The sequence below is a fragment of the Plutella xylostella genome, chromosome 19 (assembly GCF_932276165.1).
Source record: "Plutella xylostella chromosome 19, ilPluXylo3.1, whole genome shotgun sequence".
NCBI lineage: Eukaryota > Metazoa > Arthropoda > Insecta > Lepidoptera > Plutellidae > Plutella > Plutella xylostella.
The window spans coordinates 7,500,169-7,524,677 of record NC_063999.1 but is presented as its reverse complement, the minus strand read 5'-3'; the positions used below and the strand labels follow the sequence as shown (position 1 = coordinate 7,524,677).

The window sequence follows — 24,509 nt, the reverse complement described above, 5'->3', positions numbered from 1 at the left end:
TTGTCATGCCTACGAAACATGAGCCATCGCATGAGTCCGGGCGCCATTTTCATATTGTTTCTTTATCCGCACCCAGTAAACTATAAAAGTACCTGTATGTTTCAAATAAATCATGCTTTCTATTTGGACCGATCACTGAGTAAAATCCATTCTGTATTCATTTCACGTAAGGCAGGCTATCTACTTTGTAAAACAAGTATTTATGAATAATATAGAGGTGAGCTAATATTTAGATATATAGTTGTCAGAAAGCATCTCGAGTATCCGCACAAGTCTTCTTCGGTGGCAGATCATCGCAGTCTTCCTTCATGAATATTTCCTCAAGTTCCGGCGACTTGTGCACCATCCGCCTCAATGTCCACGCATTGTCCATTGCAAAAGACGCGAGCTTCTTACTACTATAGGAAGGCACTGGACTGAAGGCTGCTTCTACCAATTCGAAGTTCTGCTGTTTCGCCTCAGTTGCTTTTATACCGTGCCTGATCTCACGACACATCTTGCGTAACTCATCTTCCGAGAAACAAGTGCATAAAGTATCGAACTCTATATCAGATATTTGAACGGCTACCTCTTTAGTTTTAGGTTCTAGATCCTCAACTGGTGGTGGAGGAGGTCTGTTCCTGGATCTTTCTACCAACATCTTTATAGTTTCCACTGGACATGGCTCGTAGTTAGGTATAACTGGCTGAGCATAGCGAGACGTCATCCTCATGTACGGAGGAAGATGCTCCTTCAAATGCTTCTTGGCAATTTTGGGGCACTCACATTTAGTGGGCTTCACATACTGCATGTAACTCTCTATCTTCGGCTCGCGTTCGTGCATCAGCTCTTGACTTCTGCGTAATATAGTTTTTGAGGGAATTTTAATTTCGGATACAGACGCACTAGCGACGGATGGCTCAGTTGTCTTCGGCGGTTCGCAGAAGCAGAACGGCAACTTGCAGAGACAGCACTCGACCGGGACATCCCTGATGGCTGCCTCCTCTTGCTGCAGGATCTGCATGAGGGAGCCCTGAAGCTGCAGGTCTTGCAGGCGCTGCGAGGGGGTGACGGAGACGGGGCGGGCGCAGGGGTGCTCGCGGTCCGACCCTATATCGTACTCCACACGACCCTGGATGTATTCACTTATTGTGTCTTTGAGATGTTCCATTTGATCGCATGCGGCGTAAAGGCAGTGCTTGTTGATGAGTACTACGGGCATGTGAGCCACGCTGCTACCGCGGCTGGGCGGGCACAGGGTCTCATCTATGACTGGCTTGCGGCCGACGTCACCCAGGAGTATGAAGGGCCTCAGATGCGGCACGGGAGTGTTGAACTTCCTCTGTGACTCAGACTCTGTCTGCTCGAACACGCTGCTGCCTTCTCCGACGCTGTCGTAGCTCTCCCCGAGCTGCAGCAGCATCAGCGTCTCCATGTTAATGAAGAACTCCGCGTGCTCCGGCACCGTCCTCAGGCAGTACTTAATAAACATCTGTAGCTTCTTCACGACATGGCACACTTTTCGCCGCCATATCGCGTTGAATTCCTCCCGGACTTTCTCCTTTTCTCTCAGCCTGTTGATTTCCAATGTTTGCAGCGCGATTTCGTCTTTCAGGAGTTTAGTTTTTTTTTCCTGCTCGTGTTGTATTTCGTCTATTTCCTTTTGGCAGTCTTGTTGCTCTTTGAGCGCGACGTACATCTGGCAGGCTAGTTTCTGGCACTCGAGGAGGTGTCGTAGTTTCTGTACGGCGATGTGTTTGTCGACCTTGAGGTCGTGCGCCGTACGGGTCATAGCGGTGCTGAGGCGCTGGACCTCGTCCACAAACCTGTCTTTAGCGCGCGCCTGGTCGCGCGCGAGTCGCTTCGTGTGTCTGTCGTACAACATGATCGCCTGGTCCTTCAGAGCTACCTTGTACTTATCCACCATTTCAGCATAGGCTGCCTCCCGCACTTTTTCTATTTCTTTGACGACGGCATCCATCATGATGCTCTCCAGATTGTTGAGGGAGGATCTGTACATAAGTTCGAACTCCTTGAAAGCCGCAGTAATTTTCTCTGTGTTTTCTCTGGCCAGCTGCCGCTCGGTCACGGCGCGCAGGCGGGCGAGCTCCTCGTCTATCAACTTCATCCACTCTCTATCATTTTGCTCTAGCGCGTCTTTCATTTCTTGCTGCAAACTTTTCTTGTGATCTTCGAATAGTTTCTGTGTTATCAGTTCGATGCCTTTATGGCCTAGTTTGGAGAGGCATTCTTTAGGGCATGGTTTCTTGACGGCTCTGCCTTTCAGCAGTTCTTCAGGCGGCATGAACCAGTTGCCGCCGCCGCCGTCTAGCGCGGGTTCGAGTCCCGCCAGCGCCTTCAGCCGAGCGCTCATGGAGTCGAAGTAAACCTGCGCCAGGTTCGAACACATTTTCTTCCTCATCACGGTTTGTGTCGGGACCTGTTCGCGTTGAAAATAACATTTTCGTAGATAGAAATTTTCGTCCAACCTGTGCATCCTGAGTCTTCAATTGATTTAGATCTAAAATAATACCTACAAAATAAAATTATCACAAAGCAAAATACTTATTGACGTGCAGAGATCAGAGATAGAGAAAATATATAAAAAAACAACAAGTTGTCAACATAGCACTCTGTGATTTGATTTGTCAATAAATGAACAATAAACCAAAATAAGCATTAAAACCTCCTTATTTCCCTCCTCTGCGGCTCGTTAGCATCCATGGGGAACTGAAGGTACACCGGAGTCCGCGTTGTTCTATGGGGAACTTTTATTGATAGTTTCAAATTAAAGCAACAAAGTTACAAAATAACTTCAATTTATTGATTCTTATAAAATTATAAATACGATTGAAACTTAAAATAGCTATAAAATTTGTCACTTTATGTCACTTCCCCCACTGCCATCTGTTGGAGCAACGACATTACGTGGAAGAACCTCTCCTTAATCTCAGTCACCGAGCGATGCGGCAGCAATTCATTAATCCTCGCAAACACTTGTGACGTCACCTTCTCCCCTTTAATAACTTGCAGCATCGTCTTATCCTCCTCCCTCGTCCAATTACTCTTAACCTCTTTAGCTTCTGTCGCAGTCTCTATCTTAGCCTGTTTACTTTTACTAGCCTCTTCTTTCTTATCCTTCTTCTTATCTTCCTTCTTAGTCTGTTTTCTCTGAGTCTTTTTCGCTTTAGGGCTGTCTGTGACCTTAGTATTATCATTGACATCTTTGATTGTTTTGGGTGTTTTAGGTTTCCGGATCCGTTTGGGGGGTTTCTTGGTGGCTTCGTCGTCGGAGGGCGGGGGGGAGAGCGGGGCGTGCGGGGCGAGGCGGTGCGCGTGGGCTCGGTAGGGCTCCTTGCTGTAGGGGAAGGACACCCGTGCCGGCCGCAGGTTGCGACCGTGCTGCAGGAACACACGCCCTTGGAGGTACTGGAATGAGAGGAAATTGGAGTTGGTAAATGTTGACCTCGCAGATCTCTCGGCTATCTCGCTTCGTTATGGAGGGTTGTGCATTGTTATACTCTTGAATGATGTGCAACTTCTAATCCCGGTATTCCCAAAAAAACTTTAAGGTACAGCCAAAAAAGCCAGGAAAAGGATTTGGATTATTGTAAAAAGCTTCTAGAGAATAGAGTAAACTTTATGGCAGTAGAGCAAAAAGCTCATTTTTGTCCAATGGCAAAATCAATTGCATGCAAGAGAAATGATCTCTATTCGCCACACACAAGGCATCAAAAATCAATCATCTCATTTGACTATAACACTATTAGCAAATCCATACTCACCACGCTGTCGACGCCGGGCACGGCGCAGCGGCGCGGGTCGCCGGGCGGCTCGTCGAGGCTCCACGTGTCGCGCCCCGAGTCCTCCGTCAGGAAGCTCTCGGACAGCATGTCTGTGCCGCACTCGTATACGCTGGAATGTGTGTTAGAGCGTTGAGTTAGGACATTATGTTTTTCTACAAAGCATGCCCTGAGATTAAAATCTGTGATAGATCTTGTTTTACAATCGAATGGGACTTATATTATAGAGTACTTTATATGTATCTTGAGCTAACTTTGTAAATGGCGACTAGTACCCCTTCTAAATAAGGACAGATTTGACTGATCCATAATTCCCGATTTACACTCGCGCCTCGCGGTTCGTCTCGTCGCTCGCCTCGCGACTCGTACGCGAATGTAAATGGGCTATAAGAATCTCTGATCGGCGTATGGATAATAATATGGATATGCCTGGATTAACGGGACAAACATGCTAGGTATTTAAAAATCATTTACTGCTAGGATTAAAGAGCAAAAAAAATTACGCAAGGCAGTACATTACATACACATCATGCTCAAGACTATAATACACGAATGGGTAGTCAGACGCAAAGCAGAACAGAAATACGTAGTCCGTGAGCGTATGCAAGAGCAGAACAGACCGCCTTACGCCCAAATATTTGCTAGCTCTCACCTTTCAGGCGGCCTTTCATCAGGGAACAGGCTCTTAAACATCAACCCCAGCTGCGGGCTGGAGCGCAGGTGTGGCAGCACCTTGGCGCGCATCTCCTGCACGGAGCCGCACGCCAGGCTCGCGGTCACGGCGCGCAGGATCTTGCGCAGCATGGCCGGCTTGCGCGCGAATGTTGTCTGTGGATGGTTTAGGAAATGTTTGTACTTGTTCTGAGGAATACTTGCTATGAAGACAAACTCATTGCAATAAAAAAAAGATGTCCATAAGGGAAGAGTCTGCTACAAAATGACCTTTCGAAAGCCTTAGAAATATTTTATGGTGATGTACCTGTTCACGATGGGAACAAAATAAAAGATTTGGGTTGACTTCAGTTGTAGTGCTATATTTTAAATTAGCAAATAATTAGCACTTGTACAATTAGACCCGACAATGGTTCTTGCGTCGCGGTAAGTAGGGAAGTGACGTTGGATCGGTAACCGCATACGTGTCTAATACGCAGTGCGGATGACTAAGTGTGTGCGTTTAGAAATTATGTTAGATTAGTTATTAGAATACTTTACGCTTTATATTTATTTACTTTAAATTATTTATTTATACAATTCTAGTTTTATTAATTATTTATATTTATTATTTACTTTATATAATGCAAGACGCACACATTATTAAATTTCTGAATTTAAGTTAAACTAAAAGACCGGCGTAGACATCTTCCCGGCCCTTGAAAGCTTCGGCTTTCAAGATTCATTGGCTTGAGGAGTAGGTAGGATGCAGAGACGATTTAGCGCTCTCCGCACTGTGCCGTGGGTAGTGCGCACGTCGGCGATGCGAGGCACGCCGTCGGAGCCCGGGTACAGCTTGTCGACTCTGCCGAGCCGCCAGCACAGGGGGGGAGCAGCATCTTCTTTGATGAGGACCAGGTCATCTAGGAGCAGGTCCGTGGCTCTCGTCTTCCACTTCGTGCGCTGCTGGAGTTCGGCGACGTACTCGCTCGACCACCGCTTCCAGAAGTGTTGCCGGTACTGCTCGAGGCGCTGGAAACGATCGAGGCGATTTGGATTAGCTTCCAGAAGACACGGAGATGGTGAGGCCGTTAGTGGCCTGCCTATCAAAAAGTGGCCCGGGGTAAGGGGAGAAAGATCATTTGGTGAGGGACTGATTGGACATAGGGGACGGCTATTTAGGATTGCTTCGATTTGAGCAAATAGAGACGCCAGTTCCTCGAAAGTTAAATGAGTGTCTTTTAATACTCTATGCATGTGGAATTTGGCTGACTTTACACCGGCCTCCCAGAGACCGCCGAAATGAGGAGCGTACGCAGGTGAGAAGCGAAATTCAATGCCCCGACGAGCCGCAAAGTCAACTAGAGAGTCAGCTTGTGACGTTAGAAAACTGTTGATCTCCTTAGCTGCAGCAACAAAGTTTCGGCCGTTGTCACAGCATATTATTTTTGCCTTGCCTCTACGACTTATAAACCTAGAGAGAGTGAGAATAAATGAATCCTTTGTTAGGTCACTTACGGCTTCTAGGTGGACACATTTGTAACGGAAGCATACAAAAATGCATAGGTAGCATTTCGTTATTTTGCAGCCTCGTCCCTTGCGATCAGTTATTAGAAATGGTCCAGCAAAATCAGTGCCTACAGTGTGGAAAGGAAAATCAGGTTCCACTCTGTCAGAGGGTAAATTTCCCATGATATTGTTTAAAGTCTGACCCTTAAATCGACGACACACGAAACAATGACGAGTAACTCGTCGTGCTAGTGCTCTACCTCCGATTGGCCAATAGCGCTCTCTCATAGAGGCGAGGAGATGTTGAGGTCCAGCGTGCATTAGTTGTTCGTGCTCTAATTCGAATAAAAGTTTTGTTAGATGGTGATCTGACTTTAAAAGAATGGGATGTTTTTTGTCGTAGGGATAGTTAGATGAGCCTATACGACCCCCAACTCGCATAACACCTTCGCTATCGATAAATGGGTTAAGGGATGCGACATTAGCTTGAGGGACAGGTTTGCCTTTCTTTAATAGGGATAGTTCGTTTGGGAAGGACTCTAGCTGAGCCATTTTTATCAAGGCCATTAGGGAATTTTCTAATTCGTTAGATTGTAGGGGACCTTTTCTTTGCGATTTAGGATCTTTAACAGAATCAATAAATCTTAAAACATGAGCAAATATTCGTTGAAGACGCACGAGCTTTGAATAATTTGTAAAAGTTATAATTTTGTCATCGCTCGAAGACGATGAAGCCTCCGCCACGAAAGCGGGATTAGCTTTCAACTCTGGCAAATCGACTACTTCTGAAAACTCAGTGGATGGCCATGAAGACTCCGACTCCTTCAGGAACGCAGGTCCATGCCACCAAATAGTTGAGCCACCTACATGTTGGGGATCTACTCCACGGGAAACAAGATCTGCAGGATTTTCTGAAGTAGGTACATGGCGCCAGGATGAAGCATCGGTTAGCTCTAGGATTGCACATACTCTGTTGGCAACAAATGTTTTAGCCTTTTTGTTAGATTTCAACCAACCTAGTACGACACTTGAATCTGTCCAATAGACGTGACGATCGATATTGCGATGAAGAGCCTGTGACACTGCTGAGCTTAATTCAGCTCCAAGCAAAGCAGCGCTAAGTTCAAGGCGAGGAATAGTCATCAGCTTGATAGGAGCGACACGAGATTTAGCTGTCAACAGACTGACGTTGACATCACCGTTGGAATTAGTGGACCTCAGATAAATGCACGTTCCATAGGCGCGTTGTGAGGCATCGCAGAAACAGTGCATTTCAATAGACACAGCATTATCTATTAAAACTCGCCGAGGTCTGTGAAGGTTAGACAGTGAGTCTAAGTTTTTGGTAAAATTTGACCAGGAATTATGGATTTCTGTAGGGACCGGCTCATCCCAGTCAACTTTGAGAGTCCATAGAACCTGTAAAATAATTTTAGGTTTGATTGTACACAATGACAAAAGACCAAGTGGGTCAAAAATTTTAAATGTAGAGGACAAAATCGACCTTTTAGTTAAAATTTTGCTAGGCGTGTACTCAATTTGGAAGTGTAGCATATCAGATGGAGGAATCCATCCAATACCTAAAGTACTGGTAGAGTTGCTGATTAGGAGATTATCTTTCTCTAGCTCCTCGTTGCCGGAGAAAAGATTAGTTAGGTTAGACCGGTACTTCCGCAAGTTGAAACAACCCTTGGCAAGTTCGCTGGATACTGAGCGCTGAATGTAACGAAGCTGCTCCTCTGAATCTGCACCTGTTAATAAATCGTCGCAGTACAAGTCTCTCTGAATGATGGACTTGATAGAGGGGTCACTGCATTCTTCGCCTACCTGCCATATGCATCTGGTTGTAAGGAAACTAGCACTTGCAAACCCATAGGTGACTGTACCGAGTTGTAGAGTCCTCAGTGGCTCGTCTTCGTTGTCTCTCCATAAAATTTGCTGCAATGGACGATCTGACTCTCTTAGAGACACCTGCCGAAACATTTTCTCGATGTCCCCTGATAAAACATACTTGTGGAGTCGAAATCGAAGAAGAATGTTGTAGAGAGAGTCCTGTATAGTAGGACCGACCATTTGCAGATCGTTGATGGAAAATCCGGAAGTAGACCGAGCGCTAGCGTCGAAGACCACACGAAGTTTAGTTGACTCGCTACTCTCCCTGAAAACAGGGTGATGAGGAAGAAAATACGAGAGATTAGGCTGCTCTACTGGGCACTCGGAGAGATGACCCAGTTCCTCGTACTCGTGGATGAAGTCGGTGTAGGCTTTTTTCAACTCCGGTTGTCTCCTGAAACGAGCTTCTAAATTCAGAAACCTTTTTTTAGCCAGACTGTACGAGTTACCTAGGCAATCTGGATCGTCTCGAAGAGGAAGGCCTACACAAAAACGACCATCTGTAGAACGAGTAGTGTTAGTGAGAAAATGTTGCTCGCATTGTTTTTCTTTAGCAGTTAATGGCTCTACCTGAGGAAAACTTTCAATTTTCCAAAATCTACTTAACTCGTCATTTAGGCTGTCAAGATTTTCATTGCTTGACACAAAATTGCACAATATTTTTTTATTTGATTTTTTATTATTATTTTTAGGCATAGTTTTAGTTATTATAGGACCTGCGATGAGCCAGCCAAACTTGGAACTTCTTAAAATTGGGTTTTTCTCGCCTAACGAGTGCTGTTGAGATCCGATTATATCCCAAAATAGGTCGGCACCTATAAGCATTTCGATAGGGGATGGCTCATTAAAGCTGGGGTCGGCTAATGAGAAGTTAGATAAATTTAGATGCCTAATATCGAATGCAACTTTAGGTAAATTATCTGAAATCTTAGGCATTACTAGGCACGTCATTTTGACGTCATAGGATGAGTCATTGGACTGTAGTTGGAGTGCACAACGCTCCGTTTTTAAATTAATTGGTGTGTTTCCAATACCTACTATGTTGGTGTTAGATGGCTGAGGGGTCAATCGAAGCTTATCTTTAACAGCTTCGGTGATGAAGGAACTCTGGCTGCCGCTGTCCAGTAAAGCTCGGACCTTGATTGACTGGTTGGTCGCAGGATTTATTAACCTAACCAGGGCAGTGCACAACAGTACTTCTGTGGAAGACTGGGCCGACATTGTTAGGGAGCTTGACTGATTTGAGTCGGAGACTTCATTTGATTGGTGAAGTAACGAATTATGTTTTTGTTTACACAAACGACACGAGCCTGGTAACTTGCAATAACGTGAATTGTGACCTCCTCTCAAACAATTAGTGCATAATTTTAGTGCAGTGACTAAACTCATTCTCTCCTCCGGTTTCTTAGACTTAAATGTGGGGCATTCATACAGACGATGATTAGCTTTGCATTCGACACATTCAAAATGAAATTTAGGTGGGGAAGATGGAGCTTCTTTAGAAGTCACTACCATGGCTTTGGTTTGAGCCCTATTTTGGGAATTGAAATTATGATTGTTATTAGGTTTAGACCTATGTTGCTGCCGACTACGCTGCACGGTTTCGAGAACATCGGCACGGTTCTTCAGAAATTGGAAAAATTGTTCTAGTGTGGGAATATCTGGCAGAGTGTTCCTGTTTTCCTCCCACTTAAAAAATGTACTGGGATCTAATTTTGCTGAGACCATGAATATAATTAGCATATCCCACTTGTCAGTAGGTAGGCCGAGAGTGCTGAGAGCCCGTAAGTTTTTTGAAACATGATCAATAATAAACCTTAATGACTTATCGGTCTCTCGCACTGACTCGAAGCTTAGAAGTGACTTTAGGTGGTTATTAATTAGTTGCCGCTTGTTGTCAAATCGTTCGCACAGGAGTTGCCAAGCCTTGACGTAATTTAGGTCATTTACCTCTAAATTGCAGATAACTCGAGAGGCCTCGCCTTCTAAGTAGGAGTTAAGATAATGAAATTTATGTATGTTTTTAATTTTTTCATTATCATGAATTAATGAGGTAAAGGTCTCCTTGAACTCCATCCATTTATAGTATGTCCCGTCAAAATTTGGGATTTTAATTATAGGTAATTTGAAACCTAGTGTCTCATCCGATTGGTGATGACACTGGGAATTGGCGGAACATGATGGGTTACTTAAGTTGTCCTCCTGCTTAGAAGGTGACTTAGTCTGAACAATATTTTGCGCAACAGCGATGGCCTGATAAAAATCTTGCTCAATTAAATCTCTGGTAGCTAACTCAGAGGAGAGATTTAACTCATTTAAAATCTCGATTTCACCCTGCAACTCGTTGAACTCATTGAATAACGCCTCAAATTTCGTTATTTTCATCGAAAGCTTACTTAGTTCGATGGAGGAAATGGATTCGGTAGTTAACAAATCGACACTGTTCTTAAATTTAGTAACGCGTCCTCGAATAGAACTACGTTTAATTAGCAATTCCTTTAATTTGTCCTCCATGATTGCAAGCGTGCGATGAACTTAACGGTATAGATCAGCTGATGTTAGTTATGAATAATAACAAAAGTTGAACGATACGCTCCTCACTCCGTGGTCGCTGGGCAGAGCGCCGGCCGATAGCAGAACCGGTTCGTCTGGCGGCGCACGGCGCGCGCAGGCAGCGGCCGCTCGACACCAGCAGTCGGTGACTATGCGCTCGCGCAGTGAACACGGCGTCTCCGCGCTTGGAATGCACCACACAGTCCGCTGGAATTGAGACGTTCGTTGTGTTTAGCAGCTGATTATCAAAGTTATGTTTTAGTTGGAAGCTAGTGAACAAAGATGATTGCAGGGGAAATTAAAGCAAGTGAAGTTATTAGAAACGCTAGGAGTAATTAGGCAGTGTTTTATGTTTAGATTTAATTGATTGCAAAAGCGTAAATATGCACAGCAATAATAATTACGATAGGTGGATACAGTTTAGTTGTGCAATGACTTGGAATTGGAATGCAAAATTGGGATGAAATGTAGTTACGTAATAATACGTAAGTATTTAGTTATTGGCTATTTATAATAGTTTCTTTGTGAATAGTTTAGTTTACTAGTTAGATTAGGCCTTTGTGAAAGATAAGTGCTTTGTTTAGGCGATGACTTGCAAATAGACTCGATGACGTAGAATGAGATGACGTAACAAGCCTTAGGAATTTATAAGCTAATAAAACTTGCGTTAAAATGCGTAGCTTAAGCGGATAGAAGGCACGTTTAGCTAGATATATCGCAAAGCGACTAGGATACCTAGGTCTAGATCACTCAGTATTTCGAGAACAAGCTTCAATAAATGCACGAATCAAATAGGAAAGGTAGGAAATAATAGGAACGGGCTCACAGTTAGAAGGGCAGGCAGGCGGCGGCTGCGGCGGTGCGTCGGCGTCGCGGCGGGCGGCGCGGGGCACGTCGGGCGCGGCTCTGGGGCTGGCTGCTGCTCACGTAGGCGGAGTCCCGGGTTCGTTCCCGGAGTGGGCGCGGGTCGCGGCTGCACGGCACGGGGTAGGCTCGGCGCTGGCTGAAGTGGGATGACCCGTAGTCTTCTTAGACCAGCTCCAAGGTGTGACACGTGGCGATGACCTCTGCTTGACTTGGGCGGGAACTTGGACCTGTGCTCAGTAATCCGAATAGACAGCAGGTCCTGTCACGGTCGCCACTTTTTGTTCACGATGGGAACAAAATAAAAGATTTGGGTTGACTTCAGTTGTAGTGCTATATTTTAAATTAGCAAATAATTAGCACTTGTACAATTAGACCCGACAATGGTTCTTGCGTCGCGGTAAGTAGGGAAGTGACGTTGGATCGGTAACCGCATACGTGTCTAATACGCAGTGCGGATGACTAAGTGTGTGCGTTTAGAAATTATGTTAGATTAGTTATTAGAATACTTTACGCTTTATATTTATTTACTTTAAATTATTTATTTATACAATTCTAGTTTTATTAATTATTTATATTTATTATTTACTTTATATAATGCAAGACGCACACATTATTAAATTTCTGAATTTAAGTTAAACTAAAAGACCGGCGTAGACATACCTATTCCAGCAATAACTTTGCCCACTAGATAATTATGATTTATTCTGCATGAATTCCAATCAATGAATTAACAATGTAGCTAGAATTTTCTAAAACAATTCAGTGTTTGTAAAGGTGTAAAAAATATGTTAGCCAGCTTGAACCAAACTTTTATATAGTTTTCTTTATGCTAATTTGAAAGAATCAATACACACAAGTGCTACAGTCCATCCAGTACAGTACATCCTAGAATAGAATAGAAAAATTCTGTCTATTGCTATTGATAACTGGCAGTTACTTTACAGATTGTACCTTTTCATGTATAAAATCTTATGAAAGTAACTATATGTAGCAGTCATTAGTAGATTGTTATTGAACCTGCCAGTAATAAATTTACAAACCAATCATTATTTTTAAAATACTAACCTGTAGCATCTCCACAAACTTGCTGAGCTGCACCATCATGCAGCGGTCCAGCAGTCTCCCAGCCTCGGCCGCCTGGCCCGTCGTCAGGAACATCAGGAACTCGTCCGACAGCTCCCGGTGCTCATCCCCAAAGAACTCCTCAATCTTCTTATACAAATCTATAGGTGTCTCCTTACTGGGGTCAAACCCTTGCAATATATCTCTGAACTGAACAAACTTCACATTAGGCACACGGTTAGTTGAGGCAAATCTGGATTGTACTTTGTTGTAGTATGCTGCAACCAAGGCTGGAAAAGAATGAAAAGAGAGGGTTACATAACTTTCTAATTCTATTCAGTGTATTTTGCAAAATGAATTAGCATCCTGTTGTTTTGAGGTCAGAGTGAGTAACACTATCTCTCTGACCTACATTCTGAGTGTTCAGATGCAAACTAAAATTAAAAGTCACATAATGACATCATGAATGTAAACTGAATGTAAAAGAATGTCAATGGTATAATATGGTTAGATTATGACTTATGAGCTTTAATGATTTTGCAATTATGCAGCTAGGGAGAGGCCTACATTCAGGACAGCATCCAATGTAGATGAAGTAAGCTGTAATGTGAAATAAGTAAATCATCAGCCACTATTAACCTGCTTCTCTAGCGGCTTCATCTAGTATCTTTGGTGGCTCCAAAGGTACAGGCTCCTTCTTTTTCCCTCCTTTGGCCTTGGTCTCCTTAGGGGTGACCTTGGGAGGGGGTGGCGGCGGCGGCGGCAGGCAAGGGGCGGGCGCCGGCGCTGCAGCAGGCGGCTGGAAACACAGTTTACCAGATATTACAGTGTGAACAATCGTAAACATATTTTTGGAACCTACTGTGTCCAGAGGCTTACAAACAAAGTAATTATCATTATTATATTTTTTTTTGCATTTCAATAATATTACGATACTTATAACACACTTGAAGGTGTTACAAAACTGATAGAAGGACCTGAAGGTGTAAAATTTAATGGTAATTGGAATCATCAGCAAAATGCGTAGAACAAAATGTCCGACATTTCTACTTACCGCGGGTTTGAAGATCGGTTTTGATAGGATATTTTGTCCGAAAAAGCTGGTGCTTGGCTCAATTTTATTGCCGAAGGCATCCTGACTGTCTCTAGCGAACAAAACTGGCATAGAAGGCAGCATCTGGAGGATCCACGCCCGTTGTTGCGATCGAGCCAACAAAACGGATTTTAAGCACACGCAATCCGCGTCGAGTTTCACTTAATTTAAAATAACATATTAAACACTATTGATTACATTTTAAAGCACTACAAAAATTAAATATTAACACGCTAAGATATTAAAGCTAAGAAAGTTTTCTGTTTGTTTTTATCCAAACAACACAAGCGTCTTTCTTTCGACGTCGAAAAGGAAATAATTTTTGACAGTTCGAGTGAAGTTGAACTCGGCGCGAGATGCAAAAATTGCAAACGTTTCATTACTTTCTAACGGTATTTTATCTAGTTTAGATGTGCCTTAATTATTCAATTAGGTATTTATCGTAAATATTTGAGTGGGAAATCATTCATTATTTGTAGTAGTTAAGCAGATATTTGCATTGCGAAGCAGTTTGTGTAAAACTTCTAAATTCACAGCACTAGTTTTCGAGCGAACTTTTTCAAAAGTTTGAAAGTTTTTTCAAGTTTTTTTTTGTTTGCATTCTAGCTATACTACACTATTACTATTTTTTTTTAAAGATTTTATCAAATAACATTATAAAATATAGGTAAGTTAACTAAGTATACCTAACTAGTTATACACCTAACTATATACCTAACTAGTTATACTTACACAGGCTAGGAACATTAAAAATACGGCGAATTATATAAGTATAAAATAAATTATATAAAAATAATTTAAATACGGCGGCGGGCAGTTCTAGTCAGTTTATCCTCAACCACCATCGTCCCTATAGGTACAGAATCTTAAAAACAAATCCTTCCACCACGGTGACCTATCCTAATCCAGCTCCAGCATTTAGTCACCGACACTCTAAGATCACATAGGTACTAGGTTAGTATGTACCTACATCCTGCATATCTATAGAAAATAACTATGGTGAACTTTTATCAGTGATCCATGTGACCACATCGTTTGAAACCATATGCAATAGTATGAATTCACAGGTCCCTCTTGCACTCACAGCTCTCTAAGTCAAGAAGAGTTGTCTAGAATGTGAATTGAAGTATTCTTGCCTAAACCATTTAGTTAACTACCTAGTACCTAGGTATCTAGATAGACCGTGCTGGGTATGATGGTGGGCCGTGGGTGACAATATCGGATCGATGGCAATTTTGATCTTTTAACTTTTATTTCATAAATTAAGTTGTGAAGTTACTATATACCTAGTCACCTTCCTTTTTTAGCTGTGGTCTTGTGGCTCAAATATTTCAATCAACAAGCGTGTGAGAATGTTTGAGGTTTGAATCCCTGAAAAAGTAGGGGTAGGGGGAGTCCATTGTCCTGCAATGCCATGGCCAATCCGATAAAACCTATCTATAGATATATAAGGTCTATAATGGTTCTATATTACCCACCCGTTGTTGTGCCACCCCCGTTGTCTAGTAACCATTGATTTTACTACCCCGAATAAGCGTGGCTCTTTCTGAAACTAGCTTTCACTGTTTTTACACGTAATGGAAGAACTAAATGTAAATTGGCACCGTCGAGATTTGGCCAACAAAGTTTTCTGCTTTTTATGATTTATTATTAGTTAAGTAGCAAATTATTTTAGTTGTGTACCTATGGTATTTTAAATATCGTAGACAATGGCTGCAATTCTCCCAGCGGGGCTTCGAAATCAAGTAAGTCAATTCACGATATTATACCTAGGTACCTAACTACCTAAAAATATTTATTTTCTCACAACGCAACGCAACGCAACGCAAGGTCCTTAAGAGTCATAACTCAGTCTGAATAGTCTGATTGTGAATAACTATTAAATTTTAATGTTTTCGTTACTTTTGTACTATAGAGATGCCATGCAACCCACCCATTTAGTAGGTAAACTAAAGGCAAGATTTTTCAAAACGAAAGGAGTTTCTCAAAATAGCCCTAAGTACATTTATTTTAATATTATGTAAATTTGTGTAGATAGACCTACATTGGTACTTAAACTTAGGTATAATTAGTAATTAAGTAAGTACTTACTGTAAATTAATGCCGAGGCCTTGTACCGCAAATACTGAATGCATGCAATGCACGAAGCGTAAAAATTATACGATTTTTTATCCATCTGAAAAAAGTTGTGACCTTATTTAATAATATTACTTTACAATAATAGTCATAAAACTAATTAAGTATCTACCTATGACTATTCACGGGTGGGTAAATTGAGGTACTTACTTTAGCAGCATAAGTTAAAATTTAATAAGCCTCGGTAGGTAGGGTAACGTAACGTACCTTGGGACGCTTGTACCTCGGGACATTGATTGTATTTTAAAAACCGGCTAAATAAACACATTGAAATTCTACCCTAGGCATAGTATTTTACTCGCTTGGCAAAACTAGTGAGTCTCGTGATCATACCAGCATCGAGTGTGTGGTGAAGACAATATGAAGTTTTTTGGAGTCAAAAGTAGCTTTTGTATAGTTTTTTGTGTTGCTTTATCTCATTGAGGCATGCTCAAAATAAAGACATGGATGTCACGTATAACTTTTCAGTTATTTAATTTTATGACATGGCAATTATCTGAAAGATTCCTAAATTAAAAATAAAGATATTTAAATTTTGGTTAACTAATGCTTTTTTGTACCTTGGGACACGATTAAATTTGTACCTTGGGACACTGTTTTCTATGGATTTGTACTATGGAACATGCAAACATCTAAATAACGCCTTATATCTCTGTTCTTATTAGTGCCAGAGTGAAACTGGACAGAAGAGAGATGCAGTAAATCAATAAGAACAGAGATTTAAGGCGTTATTTAGAAGTTTGCATTTTCCATAGTACAAAGCTATAGGAAACAGTGTCCCAAGGTACAAACGTGTAACGTAGCTTGGGTCAAAACAAGCATTTTTACTTTTATCTTAATTTAATAAAATCTGGCCACACTAAAGCTTTAGCATAAATACTAGTGATAATAGATTATATACCCTACCGAATAAAGAAAATTTCACATTAATATCTTAGTTGTACGCTGCGATAGCTTCATTCAAAGTTGGGGTAGTCGAAAATGTCCCTAGGTACGTTACGTTACCCTACCTATAGGCTTAGGTCATTCATCTAATCTAAGGGCATTAGATGATGTGTTTGATACCTACTTTAAGAATCTAATAATCAAAGGAAAAGGATATCCTAAAAGAATTACAGTTTCCTTTCGAAATTATCAGATTTATCATTCAGTCAGCGGATTTAACTCTGAAGACTCTGTTGTATCTTCCAGAAGTTCATTCTTATTGTTTTGTTTTTTGTGCAATATGCCTAGTGAGAATAGTAAGGACAGTGATAATGACAGTAGAGAGACGAGGGACATTCCTGAAGTGAATCTTGATGAAATCGCCAGAAGGGAGCAAGACGCACCTACCGAAGTCATTTGTGCTATTGTAAATACTTACCTATTTTAGATATAATTTTTTACTTAATAATTCCTTACTTGGGAAAGGAACACAGATATGGATCTGACCGATAATTATTTATTGTTTGTCGTTTAAGAAATTATATCTTATCAATATTTTATACTAACAAATACACGCAGGTATTGATATCAATTATCAAGATAGGCTCGAGCTCTGCCTAAAAATCAGTAGCTAGTTAGTTAGTTAAATTACCTACGAACCGTACGGTACAGTGTTTTTAAAATAAACGTCTTATAAAAGAGCGCCAAAATTTGTCTTACTTACAACTTTTTTTTAAGTGTAAAAATAATGCAGCCTATAACCTCCGCACAGGTGAAGGGGCTGGACGCCAACCGCTATGCGACAAAGAAGACCGTGGCCCAGGGCATGCTGGACATAGCCCTGCTCACCTCCAACGCGTCCCAGCTGAAGTATGTGCTCCAAGTTGGGCCCAGACACGAGTTCTACACACTGTTGGTGGTCCTCATCTCAATTTCTATCGTCTTACAGGTGAGAAACCCTTTGCTGTTATGTAAATGAGCCGTTGTCGGTGACATTTTTTTATAGATTTGCTTGATTGATTTCTGTGGGAAATAGGCGTGATGGTGTCGAGGTCAATGGAGACATTTTCATAATTTGAATTCCGATGAAATTATGGCCATTAATAAGACAAGCTGGTAAGCTGGGTAGCTGATAGGTGTTTGCTTACTATAGGGTGCGGGTGCAGGCGAATAAACATCCCTCACAAAAACACCCTTCCAAAACCAAACACCCAATCCTCAGAAGAATAATTTAAACACCAACAGCGGCAAAGAGCACAACCTAACCTCCTTCTGCAGGTGTGCATGGGCCTGGTGCTGCTCAGCCTGAACCTGCTGCGAGACTGTCGCCTGCACGACTCGCGCCACCACGCGTCGGCTGTCTTCATTAACTATGGCACCACGGGGGCCGCCGCTGCGGTCACCATGCTCAACGTTCTTATATCCGCTTTTGACTCGAATTTGGCTGCTTATTTAGAGTAGTTGGAGAAAAGTGAGGAGAACGGTTGAAGGAGGATGTACTTAAATGTAGATTTAACTTTGAATAATGCGGAATAAATTTTATTTTGTGCTCTCTCGGCGCTCCCCCTGAACATCGAGGAGATAGGTATAGATGAGGTATAGTTAACGCACCATAGACAATCAAGACTCAACGCAGACCTCCATGAGACCTCCAACCTTCTTTCTTTCTTTCTTTCTAGCTCCTTGTCGGCCTCCTTTTCGTGATAATCGGAGGGCTGGACCTGAACGACCACGCAGACCAACCCTCGGCGCTGGTCCTCAATGATATCATCGTTATATTCATATTCGTCATATCAGTCATCAATATTGTCAACTCAGCATTTGGTATCGAGTACTCGAACAGTCCTTTGGTGTTGGAAAGGCTTAATGTTATTAATGTTGAATATTTAAGAAAAGTTAATGCTTCTCTTGCGTAGACTCGAATCGTATTGATATTAGGTAGTACTTATAGGTATAAGGTTAGGTAGGGTAGGCATACTTTACAAGTTTACATAGGTTTTATAAGAAATTTGTCGTAACAATTTGCCGTTAATTAGTTAAGGTCTTTATTAAAGTAAGTGTCACTAGTAAAGGAGAACGATGTTACACATATTATCCTATCTCAGCTTGAGGGTGTTACATCGGTCCAAAGTTTCGCTCCTTTTTAAACCAGAGAAATAACGGAACTTTGTCGCTCGCAGGCAAGCGCGGGAGTTTTGGCTCTGACCATCACATTCCTGGACTCCGAAGACTCGGAGAACACACAAAAGAAGAAAGTGGCCAACTGGCTCTACCACATCTCAGTGGCCATGATGACTGGGGTCGTATTCTGTGACGTTCTCAAAATGACCTTCGGGCTAGACCCCGCCTTGTCTATGAAAGACTTGCTAGGGAATAACACTTCTAGTCTGTATAACTTTTTTAATTAAGCACAGACCTACCTACCTCAAGTAGGCAGGCCCTAGACCTCTAGTAGAGGTACTTATAGATCTCAATAAAGTAGCATAGCCATTACTTATTTACCGTTATAAAAATAAGTGTAATTTTGTACTAAGTAATATGATATTAAAGTAGATATAATAAGTACCCTATAGTTACCCTTTAGGCATCGTGACAGACAGGAATATTTTACATGTAGTTAGTTAGTACCTACCTTATTGGGTTCCCTATTGTTTCTTGCTATTGGTTTGTTTTCATGCACCTTGAATCCTTTTCCTTTCCTATCTCTCCTTTTTATTTTTTATTTTCGACCCTATTTTTTTCTTAACTATATTGTTTTTTTTTCTTTTATTTTCGTCCCTAGATATCCTCTGCAGTAGTCCAACTGATCCTGGGCACGATCTTCAACATCAACCACCACCCGGACCAGCGGAAGGCCGACATCCTCAATAACGTCAGTCTGATCTTCAAGGTCATCAGCATCACTCTCAACATCATCATCAGTGTCTTCTACTCCATCCAGGTCGATCATTTCACCTTCACCGATTATAAAATGTATAATAATAATAGCACTGCTGATGATGTAAGTTTGTTAAGCTAACGGTTCGGTTATACATATTTGAATAAAAGCATTAAGTACTTAGGTATACTAAACTCAACTGTTAAATAAGTTCGATAGTTAGATCGTATTATAGTTAGGTATGTAGTGTTTCCCATACCTATAATACCTAAACATCTATACCAACAAAAAAACTGCTTGTGTCACAGTCACAGTCAAAAAATCACAGAAATATCAATAAAATATATTTTTTACACTTTACTTTTGTTTTTATTTGCTAATACCTACATAGTAGTTACATAGATATTATATACAAGTACATAACGACTATTATTTATTTATCGTATGGCTTCACTGGTTACATAAAATAGTATTAAAATAATAGGATTTATACATGTCACTAAAACTACAATGATACTATAAACCGTAGTCAACAGTGGTGACTGGCAAGCGAGTCACCCGCTTTTCGCTGTAGGTACATTTGTACTAACGTGATAGGTTGCGACTGTTGCGAGCAGTTTTGAATGAGTACAATGAACTTAGGGTACCTACACATCTAGAATCTAGATAAGTATGCAGGTTTCTTCACGATTTTTTCCTTCACCGTAAAAGCGATTGTATACACTGTACCTACTTAAATTCCAAAGAACTAAGTAACTTATGTTTTTCTATAACACTAGGTAACTTGCTGTTGGTTGCTGGACATCTAATGTTACACACCTTGACCCACTCCGAAAAATTAGTTTCGGTGCGCTTCAGGACGCTAACCACGACTCTATCTCTTTTTTATTTAACGTAATTCCTACCTCATCATCATCATCACGACCCATTACGTCCCCACTGCTGGGGCACGGGTCTCCTTCCAATTAAGGAAGGGTTTAGGCCTAGTCCACCACGCTGGCCAAGTGCGGGTTGGTGGACCCCAACACAAGCAAGCTTGTGCTGAGAGAGTTGTCGGGTAAGTGGGCAACCCGACTGTCAGATGTTTTCAAGCCGCCCGAAGGCCTCTGACTAAGCTTAACGACTGCTGCCGAAGCAGCAACCGGGACCCACGGCTTAACGTGCCGTCCGAAGCACGGAAGCGTCCAGAAAAGCACCACTTGAAATTGGTCACCCATCCAATGGCTGACCGTGTCAGTTGTTGCTTAACCTCAGCGATCAGTTACGATCACTGAGGCCCGCTCGACTACGGACGCTTCCTATTCCTATCTATTGCATGATAAATGATAATATAAGTTAGTTTTTGTAGGCCTCGGCAGAGATACAAGAAAGCACAAGAAAGTGTGTTCGTGTTCCACTTCCACTTAAAACTTAAGTCCGTTAAGGGCCGTCATTATTCTGAGGACTGACAGCTGTGTGTGCTTGACAGCGACCATAGAACGTAAAATCACAACTCCATAGATGTAATCTAATCTCAGAATAATTTCTACAATCTACAATGTAATGTTTTTAAATAAAATAAATTTTATCCATGAATTTTCATTTTCACAAAAGATTTCCAGTTTTCTCGGTGATTTAAGTGATTTTACGTTTGGTGTAAAAAGACGTGGATCAAGAATGAACATTACGTGCAACAAGTGAAGTGGGGAACACAAGTGTCAAATACGAAAAACTAATCAATACAACAGCCCACTCGTAAACACTTTAAAAGTTGTTAAAAGTTGTCCTGCTAAGATTTGTGTCCTGCTAAAAGTTTATTTAGGTTCAGTGGTAAATTTCTAGTGATTCAGTGTTACCTCTGGCCTCCGGGAATCCACGTTCGTGCGTCGCGCGACTTACAAAAAGTGAGAGGTGGCGAGGTTACCGCACGCAGATAACAACAAATCAGAGAGCGGCGAATTAATCCAGCGAACAAGTCAGTTTGCTGTCCCGCGTTGTAGCACCAGCACGTCGACATGGCCAGCGGAAGGATCGTTGTGTACGGAGGCCGCGGGGCGCTGGGCGCCGCTTGCGTCAAGTACTTCAAGGAGGCCAACTGGTGGGTCGCGAGCGTAGACCTCAGCCCCAACGACACCGCCGACGTCAACATCACCGTGCCCAAAGATGCCTCGTGGGTGCAGCAAGAGGAACACGTCGTGAACGAGCTTGGCCAAGCTCTGCAAGGTCAGAAAGTGAATGCAGTCATCTGCGTCGCCGGCGGCTGGGCCGGCGGAAACGCCGCCAAGGACCTCAGCAAGCAAGCCGACTTGATGTGGAGGCAATCTGTGTGGAGCTCCACCATTGCTGCCACTCTCGCTGCCAAGTACCTCAACACCGGAGGACTGCTTGCTCTAACGGGTGCTAAAGCTGCACTAGAAGGAACCCCCGGCATGATTGGATACGGCATGGCCAAGGCGGCTGTCCATCAACTGACTAAATCACTTGGTACTAAGGACTCAGGATTGCCCGAAGACTCCCTGGCAGTGGCTATTATGCCTGTGACATTAGACACTGAGATGAACAGGAAATGGATGCCGAAGGCTGACTTCAGCACCTGGACACCGCTGCCCTATGTGGCTCAGATGTTTGACAAGTGGATCAAGGGAGAAGACCGTCCCAAGAGTGGAAGTCTGGTTGCACTGGTCACCAAGAACAATGTCACTGATTTGATTGTGGAGTAAAAGTGTTGTTTCTCAAATGGTATACCTAATAATGGCCTGATATGATGTGTTTATTGCATGTGAATGTGATGTAAACTGTCCTGTATATGTGTCTATAAAAATGTTTTAGAAACAAAAAAGATGCTAGATAATGAGCTGATTAATTTAAATATTGATTTAAGTTATTATGTAAGACAATAAGTGAGCAATCTCACAATGTTAGATATGTAACTGAATACAGTAAAAAATGCAATATCTGCATGTTTAAATAATGTAACATGAGTGTATTATAAATATATTTAATGTTGTTGAAAATGAACTCTAGTTTCTCTTAACAAAGACTTAATAAAACATGATGTAACATTGTACAGAAACAACATTGACATTGATAAATTGGGGTCAACTTTAATCAAGCTGTGATATTCTCAATTATTTCTAATATAAAATTTGTACTGTCTGTAGGTTTTTGGTACTTAGTAGAATAATACCATAATAGTTTACCATTGAACTAATATTATATTAGTTCAATTTAGTTTACCAATAATGTCTTGAAAGGATATGCAATAGACGGAATTTAATACTGCGAATGTATTTTAATAGTACTGAACTTGGTACATTCTTAATCAGCCTTGTAGTGGCTGATACTTATTGTTAGGAGATACCTACCTTGATTTCATGGAGACTGGATTGATTAAATATAAGACAATTATAATATAAGTCTAAACCTCGTCTGTACATAATACCTGGTAACACCTGGTAAGTATACCTACATTCTAAAACTGATCTTACTCATTTTGTGGAATTGGTTTTTACAAATCTGGTTATCCACGCAGGATTCACAATTTAATGGGAATCCCATACTCCATACTGGCTAAGTATTTGAACATTTTCCTTATGTTGGTTACGTATTGCAACCATAACTTAATAACAATAACAGCCCAGCCCAGTGCATCTACGGGCCGCGGAAACTCGAAAACTGGATTCATCATAATTATTATACTTACCTAATTAATCATTCATTACGTTACGTAGGTATGCATATACTTATGCTAAAAAGACTTCAGGTTCGGGTACCTAAGTACTTATAGGTAGGTACCTATTTGATAGTTTCGTCCGATGGAACTCCAATACCGAGGTAGCCATCATGTAGCACCGCTCTTGTACTGAAGAGGCCTGCCCGTGTTAGTAGACAGTAGAGGGAGTACCTACTATAATCCTCGGCCTTCCTCACTACCCCCTACAGTCCAGGCGATGTTAAAGGCCCGACTCGACTAGATACAACAGCTTCTATTCGGATTAACAACCAGACATATGTAGACGCAATGGCTCTTCTTATTGTTTAAATGTGTAAGTACCTAGTTACTGGCTATAGTCTTGTCTGCATCCTAGGGACTTTCACTCCAGATACCAACGTTCCGTTGGCTTTGGAAAGTCGTTTTTAAAAGTAACTGCTACTAAAGCAGAGCACTGAATGTTGCGTAATGGATTTCGTAATCAATTCGTCGTTTGGTGTCGTTTAAAACGCGTTTGATTTTATTAACTATGCCAGTGGTCATTGAATATAATTGGGTAGGTAGCATTGGTGTAGGAGAACCCGTGGTTGGAACAAAATAGGCCTACTTAGGTGGTACTTGCCTATTTACTGATCGTGAGGTAACAAATCAGACAATCCAAAAGGGAAGCCGTTGAGAGCCATGCCTTATGGACCCTTTGCTACTGGTAGATCATCATCATCATCACACACAAACCATCACGTCCCCATCACTGATGGGGCACGGGCCTCCTTCCAATGAAGGAAGAGTTTTAGGCCTGGCAGGTATGAAACAGAAAAGATAATATTTTTATACCGCCTTACGTAGCGGCCCAGCTAGGTGATGTCAGAATGAATCTTAGCTGTAAATTTAACGGCAGGCACCTTTAGTTCAAGCTGCAAGTACAGTAAGGGGCAGATAAACCTGACCCCCCTCAGAAGCATTGTTAGTATGAGAGGGGGGTCAGGTTTCTTTGCACCTGACCGTACCATCACCGTAGGTACCACATGGCCCATGTGACATGGGCTAGTCCTGTTCAGGTGTTGTGTTTTATTACTATCCAATCAAAAACATAAATGTAAAATGAGAGCCAAGTTCAATATTATTATACGAGTTACCTAAATGCCGAATGTTGACTTCAACGACAAAAGAAGTGAGATCTAAATGGGTGCCAAGTTCAATGGTCAGTCCTGAAATTTATTTATAAGTAACAGTATTACTAATGAAAAATAATGTATTGTAGCCTAAGGTCTGATTTGGCTAGTTTTTTTAAGCCTACCTCAACGAATTATTATGTTGGACCAGCAATACAATTTTTTGGAATTAAATAAGAACCGACAAATTTTAATTCTTGTTGGTTCAACTTGTGAAGGCTATAATATTCATGTATGAAAACTAGCCAAGACAGGCCTTAGGCTACAGTATACATTATTTTATGTTATAAGAAGATAT

At 41.7% G+C, this 24,509-nt stretch overlaps 4 protein-coding genes across 7 annotated transcripts; 2 read left to right on the top strand and 2 right to left on the bottom strand.

The window, feature by feature from the left end:
- Positions 1-97: 97 nt before the first annotated feature.
- Positions 98-2,540, bottom strand: LOC125489957. Its single transcript, XM_048627689.1, has one exon. The coding sequence runs from the start codon at positions 2,474-2,476 to the stop codon at positions 245-247; it is 2,232 nt and encodes a 743-aa protein (XP_048483646.1). The 5' UTR covers positions 2,477-2,540; the 3' UTR covers positions 98-244.
- A 240-nt stretch (positions 2,541-2,780) lies between these two features.
- LOC105391412 lies at positions 2,781-13,739 on the bottom strand. The gene is made up of 6 exons (XM_038106377.2): positions 13,372-13,739; positions 12,957-13,116; positions 12,321-12,607; positions 4,435-4,610; positions 3,765-3,894; positions 2,781-3,408 (listed from the first exon to the last, which is right to left on the bottom strand). The coding sequence occupies exons 1-6, from the start codon at positions 13,492-13,494 to the stop codon at positions 2,863-2,865; spliced, it is 1,422 nt and encodes a 473-aa protein (XP_037962305.2). The 5' UTR covers positions 13,495-13,739; the 3' UTR covers positions 2,781-2,862.
- Positions 13,740-14,965: 1,226 nt separating this feature from the next.
- On the top strand, positions 14,966-19,708 carry LOC105391397 (ninjurin-2). Of its 4 annotated transcripts, none has more exons than XM_038106392.2 (3): positions 14,966-15,155; positions 17,243-17,419; positions 19,253-19,708. In XM_038106392.2, exons 1-3 carry the CDS (start codon positions 15,120-15,122, stop codon positions 19,487-19,489), a joined length of 450 nt encoding a protein of 149 aa, XP_037962320.2. In that variant the 5' UTR covers positions 14,966-15,119; the 3' UTR covers positions 19,490-19,708. The 4 variants fall into 4 exon arrangements, with proteins under 4 accessions (XP_037962320.2, XP_011561164.3, XP_037962318.2 ...); XM_011562862.3 differs by lacking the exon at positions 14,966-15,155 and adding an exon at positions 16,757-16,897; XM_038106390.2 differs by lacking the exons at positions 14,966-15,155; positions 19,253-19,708 and adding exons at positions 16,757-16,897; positions 18,651-19,246.
- A 1,320-nt stretch (positions 19,709-21,028) lies between these two features.
- On the top strand, positions 21,029-22,345 carry LOC105383939 (dihydropteridine reductase). The gene has a single exon (XM_011554077.3). It carries the CDS (start codon positions 21,343-21,345, stop codon positions 22,045-22,047), a length of 705 nt encoding a protein of 234 aa, XP_011552379.2. The 5' UTR covers positions 21,029-21,342; the 3' UTR covers positions 22,048-22,345.
- Positions 22,346-24,509: the final 2,164 nt, after the last annotated feature.

What these genes read in the sequence shown, in the direction of transcription:
- LOC125489957 (XM_048627689.1), bottom strand. Translation starts at nt 2,476, where the DNA reads ATGCACAGGTTGGACGAAAATTTCTATCTACGAAAATGTTATTTTCAA.
- LOC105391412 (XM_038106377.2), bottom strand. Translation starts at nt 13,494, where the DNA reads ATGCTGCCTTCTATGCCAGTTTTGTTCGCTAGAGACAGTCAGGATGCC. An exon ending in TGAAGCCGCTAGAGAAGCAG is followed by an intron (nt 12,608 to 12,956) that starts GTTAATAGTGGC and finishes ATTCTTTTCCAG; the next exon opens with CCTTGGTTGCAGCATACTAC. An exon ending in GATGAAAGGCCGCCTGAAAG is followed by an intron (nt 3,895 to 4,434) that starts GTGAGAGCTAGC and finishes CACACATTCCAG; the next exon opens with CGTATACGAGTGCGGCACAG.
- LOC105391397 (XM_011562862.3), top strand. Translation starts at nt 16,772, where the DNA reads ATGCCTAGTGAGAATAGTAAGGACAGTGATAATGACAGTAGAGAGACG. An exon ending in CCGAAGTCATTTGTGCTATT is followed by an intron (nt 16,898 to 17,242) that starts GTAAATACTTAC and finishes ACCTCCGCACAG; the next exon opens with GTGAAGGGGCTGGACGCCAA. An exon ending in CAATTTCTATCGTCTTACAG is followed by an intron (nt 17,420 to 19,252) that starts GTGAGAAACCCT and finishes TTTCGTCCCTAG; the next exon opens with ATATCCTCTGCAGTAGTCCA.
- LOC105383939 (XM_011554077.3), top strand. Translation starts at nt 21,343, where the DNA reads ATGGCCAGCGGAAGGATCGTTGTGTACGGAGGCCGCGGGGCGCTGGGC.